This window comes from Nerophis ophidion, linkage group LG16 (genome assembly GCF_033978795.1).
Source record: "Nerophis ophidion isolate RoL-2023_Sa linkage group LG16, RoL_Noph_v1.0, whole genome shotgun sequence".
Classification (NCBI taxonomy): Eukaryota; Metazoa; Chordata; class Actinopteri; order Syngnathiformes; family Syngnathidae; genus Nerophis; species Nerophis ophidion.
Genome location: NC_084626.1, coordinates 39987213 through 39993757, shown reverse-complemented (window position 1 = coordinate 39993757; position 6545 = coordinate 39987213). Strand labels below are relative to the sequence as shown.

Below are 6545 nucleotides of genomic sequence, written 5' to 3'. Positions count from 1 at the left end.
TATTTATTTCAGTATAAAAGTGTAAAAAAAGTGTTTTTCTTAGGTCATGAAATGATGATAATGGTGTGACAGGGCATACATACATTTTATATTTAATGCTTAAATCTCTGGAGTCTACATCAACTTCAGATTTATTCTTAATTTCAAAATGTTTTAGGTTTTTTTTTATGTAGTTTTTTTGTTTGTTTTCCGCCCTTTTTTGATCAAACAAAACTATGTTTTTTTTATGGCAAACACAAAATATGTAAAACCTTCAACCAAAATCCACCAAAAGTGTAATATTTGATGTGACTTAATCGGGGTTGAGGTGGGGAGTGGGGGTGTATATTGTAACGTCCCGGAAGATTTGGTGCTGCAAGGGGTTCTGGGTATTTGTTCTTTTGTGTTTATGTTGTGTTACGGTGCAGTTGTTGTCCCGAAATGTGTTTGTCATTCTTGTTTGGTGTGGGTTCACAGTGTGGCACATATTTGTAACAGTGTTAAAGTTGTTTATACAGCCACCCTTACTGTGACCTGTATGGCTGTTGACCAAGTACGCCTTGATTGACAATTAATCCACTGCATCCTGCTCTCTGAATCGGCCCCTCCCTCACAAATGTTGCTGCGTTCGTATACCTTCACAAAATACTTTATTTTCAACCCCTCTTAACCCTGTACGTACATTAAAAATACACGCAACCTTGGTACAAAATGCTGGACATTTGAGGCTTTTAGGAAATCTCGCCCGGACAACCTGGACAGTCCCGCAAAAGAGGACATGTCCGGGAAAAGAGGACGTATGGTCAGTCTAGATAAAGTGCAATCAGTCAAACAGAGAAGAATGGTAAGTATGAAAAACATTAGATGAAAGCTCATATCCTCCATATCTGTTTTTTTTTAATGATATCAAACCGATAGGCTATCTGATGTGAATCAGGACACAGGTATGTCAAATCATAGTTTTTGCTATAAAATGTTTGGTGTTCGTTCATATTTTCGGGAAAAAGTCTGAATTGAAATGATTTCTTTGGTACAGTTTGACAGTTTGCACAGGATTCCCAGGAACTGGTGAAGTTTGACTGTACAGCGAAGATGATTCTTGTATTGTTGGTAAATATTTAGGCAGTGGCGGGGAAACATCCTCCTACTTCCACAGCTGCAGGCCACTCCTCATAAGCGTTGTTTTCACGCTGGTTGGCAGCTCGCTGACGAGTGAAACGTGAGGATATCACTGGTCGTCATGGAAACAGGCGAAAACAGATACAGAAGCTAAGAAAGCATCACTGACCTTCTCAAAGGAGCTGATGTTTCCTGCCCTGCCTCTTCCAACAAACACCCAGTTGTCACGGTAACGCAGTGATGTGATCAATGTGCTGCCCATGTTTACAAAGATCCCTTTCATTTCTTCTGTCAACCTAAAACATTTTTTTTTTTAGTTTAGTGGTGAATCACAAACTTTGTGTGAATGAAAACTTACTTTGTTGTAGCGTCGTCAAAAGACGCCACAATGACCATGTCTCCTGATTTAATGGCTTTCAGGTACGCCAATATTTCCTCTGGGACTTTTCCAGAGAAGGAAACCAACATGAATTAAACAAGTGCTGCTAAAAGATGGATAAGAAATGTCTTACCGCCATCTTTCATGTTGAGATAACCACTTTTGTCCACAGCTCCATTGACACCTGAAAGCAACAGCAATGTGTGAGTGAATGTGTGAATGTTAATGGCTGAATGGGTGAATGTGATGTACAAACCCCATTTCCATATGAGTCGGGAAATTGTGTTAGATGTAAATATAAACGGAATACAATGATTTGCAAATCCTTTTCAACCCATATTCAATTGAATAGACTGCAAAGACAACATTTTTGATTTTCAAACTCATAAACGTTATTTATTTTTTTTGCAAATAATAATTAACTTAGAATTTCATGGCTGCAACATGTGCCAAAGTAGTTGGGAAAGGGCATGTTCACCACTGTGTTACATCACCTTTTTTTTAACAACATTCAATAAACGTTTGGGAACTAAGGAAACTAATTGTTGAAGCTTTGAAAGTGGAATTCTTTCCCATTCTTGTTTTATGTAAAGCATTAGTCGTTCAACAGTCCGGGGTCTCTGCAGTCGTATTCTGCGCTTCATAATGCACCACACATTATTGATGGGAGACAGGTCTGGACTGCAGGGGAGCCAGGAAAGTACCCACACTCTTTTTTTACAAAGCCACGCTGTTGTATTATATTGAACCCAAGATGGCGGTGCCCTGACGGGCTGCGGCTACAGACGCTCATGGTAGTAAGAGAACATTTGGCAAAAAATACCGGACAATTCTGCAAATTTCATGGCTGGCTTACAGCGTGGACACTCCATGATCACTTATGACTGCCAGACAATAGTGGATGTGGATAGATCGGGCCGTTTTGAACTGAAAGATGCGTGTACGTTGGACCATCTCGCTACCATGGGAATACTTCGCCGGCTACATCCAGCGGCCTTTGACGCAGCGGAGTATAGTACCAGCGGGGACCGTCTACAGAACACACGCAAGCGATGTGATCGAAAGCAGAAGCACGGATACCGAGCGGAGCTAACAATACAGCAAAAGGCTAATTAATCCCCACAGAACACCGCTTCCTTCCATCCTGAAGCTGGATTTAAATGGAAGACGTGAGCCTGCTAGTTTGGGTGAGGAGTCAGTTAAGTTAGAACACGTTTTTTTTTCTGCTATGACTGTGTCAGAGTTGGACATGCGTTCTACTGAGGTGGCAAATTATGATGCGTTCAGTTTATCGCAGCACCAAGCAAACAATCCGAACATTCCCATCATATCAAGTCCTAGATATGGTTGTAATTATTCTAAGTGCACTACGCATAATAAACGCAACATTATTAATATGGCTACAACGAATAATTTGATCAAAAACTAATTAAAACAGCCCTCTCCCTATAATATTGGCTTTTTAAACATAAGATCATTGTGTCCCAAAACGTTATTAGTTAATGAGGTCATTAGAGACAACAATCTTAACGCCATCGGTCTCAGCAAAACCTGGCTTAAACCAAACGACTTTTTTGCAATAAATGAGGCATCTCCTCTTAACTATACGAATGCACATATTGCCCGTCGCCTTAAAAGGGGTGGAGGGGCCGCACTAATACAGTACAACACAGTAACAACTTGCGCAAACACGACGACGACGGATGACAACGTACTCTGACAGGTTGATACCCTTTTGACAGGCAATTTAGACCTGGCAATGGCGAAAACACGCTTAACTTCACCCTCCTTTTCCGTGCGACGATTGAGTCATTCTTCTTATACGGGAATATAACAAGATTCTATCAATCTGTCATAGTGACAGAAGACCTTGTACTGTATGTGATGTTTTTATTATGTTTGTTGCCTCTCAGGAAGTGATGAAAAAATATATACTTTTTGTTACTGTCATTGTAAGTGGTCTAAAACAGTAGTCCCCAACCACCGGGCCGTGGCCCGATTGGTACCGGGCCGCAGAATAATTTTTTATTAATTTTTATTTAAAAAAATTAAAATAAAAAATACAATTATTTATTTATTTTTTTATTTTTATTAAATCAACATAAAAAACACAATATACACTTACAATTAGTGCACCAACCACAAAAACCTCCCTTTTTCATAACAAAAAAAAAAAAGTAGAGGATACCCACCCCCCACCCGCCCCCCTGCCGGGCAGCGGGACTAATTGTTAAGCGGTGACCGGTCCGCGGATACAAAAAGGTTGGGGACCACTGGTCTAAAACACTATTATTAGAAAATAATCTCCTGGAAACAACTGCTGTCATTTGATTATAATAATAAGAAATGTAACTTATTCAGGCAGGTAAGAAATAAGTTCATAAATTTAAAAGGGACTCAGCTGTTTGCAAATTGTGCTCTTACATTATTCCAACAAAAAAATTAGGAACACCAAAGGATAGGTTTTGTTACCATTAGTGGTTTAACAGAACGTTTTAGTGTATACATGCCTAACAATTACTAATTATATTGAATCTATATTCAATGATAGCTATCGTTAGATCAGGGGTCTGCAACCTGCGGCTCTAGAGCCAAATGAGGTTCTCTCATGCCTCCGTCATGGCTCCCTTTGGCTTTGAAACCGAATGTCAACAAATAATGGTTATTTGATCTATTATATTTCATTTTATTTAGTTAGTTCATTTGAATTTAACAGTTATTTTGGAGAGTTCCGGGATCTTGTCATAGGAAAATAAAACACATTTGAATATGTGGCACAGTGGAAGAGTGGCCGTGCCCAACCTGAGGGTCCGTGATTCAATCCCCACCTAGTACCAACCTCGTCACGTCCGTTGTGTCCTGAGCAAGACACTTCACCCTTGCTCCTGATGGGTGCTGGTTAGCGCCTTGCATGGCAGCTCCTTCCATCAGTGTGTGAATGTGTGTGTGAATGGGTAAATGTGGAAGTAGTGTCAAAGCGCTGTGAGTACCTTCAAGGTAGAAAAGCGCTATACAAGTACAACCCATTTATTATTTATTTATTATAGGATCCTGAGAAAATGCAGTTGCGGGTGGTCTAAAATTACAACTTACGGGGTATACAAATCCATCAAGGGAAGGCAAAATGTGTCAGTTCCACCCAGGTGTAAACTAGCACTGTGTCAGCAGGTCGGACAAGGAGGAACCATAGCCAGGTTGACGACCACAGTGCAATGGGGCCCACATTGCACCGGGAGAACGAAGGACTGTCAGCCCCACCACGAGACTTCGCAATATCCTATATGAAAACCCCACAGCTGACACATATTTGTAATACATCAAGCAGGGAACATCCAAGAGAGATGACACAAAAAAATCTCTGCCTCAAAACTAAAGTCAACTAGCCAAAAGCCTGCGAGAAAGATCCATGGAAAAACAGTGACCGGAGCCTGCATACGATCATTGTGGGAACTCCCTCATGGGTAGCAACAACTCTAAACTTATCCTTTGTGGGGACATCATCAGCAAATTCAGGGAACTGCAGCACAGGAAATTCAGGGAACTGCAGCACAGGAAACCTCTTCTCAGACATATTAGCAGACGGGAAAAGGAGATTCAGTAGCTAGTTAAGGAACGCCTTCTCAGGAAAGCATGGAAGAAGGCAGAGGACCACAAAAAAGAAAAAAAATCTTAAAATATACCAAAAGCAAAATTAAGGTCAGACTCTCACATTTACTGAGAGCAGAGAGGATTCAGAATTCAATAAATTGCAAGGCACTGACAAGGAAAACGTTCCTAAAGGACCTATTTAAGTATGCCCTTAGCCTGTTGGATGAGAAAAAGAGCGTAACACTTCCTACCACCAAGCAGAAACTACAAGATCAAGCCAAAGCCTTCTTGGGTCTAAAATCAATAATATTTTTGGGGGGTTTTTGGTACATTAAAATCCAAAAAGTGACAGTCACACCAGGAGATGAAATTAGTTAGGACTCCTACAGGATTCCTATAGGACCTATTTAAGTATGCCCTTAGCCTGTTGGATGAGAAAAAGAGCGTAACACTTCATACCACCAAGCAGAAACTACACGATCAAGCCAAAACCTACTTAGGTCTAAAATCAATCGTATGTTTTTTGGTTTTTGGTACATTTAAATCCGAAAAGTGACAGTCACACCAGGAGATGAAATTAGTTAGGACTTTGACCGTGAACCATAGAGGACGGACAGCAGTGCAGAGAATTTAATCAGATAGCTGTCCTCTTGCCTACTCCTGCATTCATCAGTATACTTAATAAAAAGCAATGGTGAAAGGGCGCATCCTTGGGGTGATACCATGGAGATGGTTACACAGTCAGAGAGACAGCCGTTTACAGAGACCCTTTGCTCTCTGCCAGTTAAAAATTGTAAAATCCAAACTACAAGATGGTGAGACAACTCAAATTTAGACAGACGCTGCCTTGCTGTAAATGCTGAAGAAAAATCAGTGAATAGGAGCCCAGCAGCCACAAGACATTGATACAACAATGATTATACGTACATGTCCTTAAAAACGGACTTTGAAACAGCGTTGCAAAATAGTTGTATTGGTAGAATGAGCGTTGATGTCCAACGATGGATTCACGCTGTTGGTTGGGAAATGACCAAATTTCAATGGTCTAATCAATGTCACAACCAAACATTGAATAAATGTTTTCAAAAAGCATGTTGTTTCAATTTTATATTTGTGTTGTAAAATATTGGTTGGAAAATGACCAAAATTCAATGGTCAAATTAATGTCAGAACCCAACATTGATTAAACATTGTCAAAAAGCATATTTTTCCAACATTAGGTTTGAGTCACGGCGTAATTCAAAAAGTTCTCAACGTTGTTTTAATGTCTTGTGCCTGCTTGGGAGCCTGAGGATTAAAGGTTAAATGTCTGAAATCACTAAGTTGTTTCGATTTAGATGTTTTTGGGTTAGGTTTAACACAGTAGAAGACTTCCACATGCCAGGAATCAGTTTACAATTCAGTGACATTTGAAATATATGTTGGAGGACACTGCAAAGTTGGTCAGCACAATATTGGAGAGTGCGCCCATAAGTAAGGT

General features: G+C 40.2%; 1 protein-coding gene across 1 annotated transcript in view; it reads right to left on the bottom strand.

Moving 5' to 3' along the window:
- Positions 1-856: 856 nt before the first annotated feature.
- The window catches only part of si:dkeyp-67f1.2 (uncharacterized protein LOC556106 homolog), a 28885-nt gene continuing 23196 nt past the window's right edge, over positions 857-6545 (bottom strand). Inside the window, exons 7-10 of the mRNA XM_061875207.1 lie at positions 1611-1661; positions 1457-1541; positions 1268-1394; positions 857-1184 (exon numbers count right to left, since the gene is read on the bottom strand). Of these exons, the coding sequence (XP_061731191.1) occupies positions 1098-1184; positions 1268-1394; positions 1457-1541; positions 1611-1661 (350 nt within the window). The 3' untranslated portion in view covers positions 857-1097. The remainder of the gene's footprint in view (positions 1185-1267; positions 1395-1456; positions 1542-1610; positions 1662-6545) is intronic.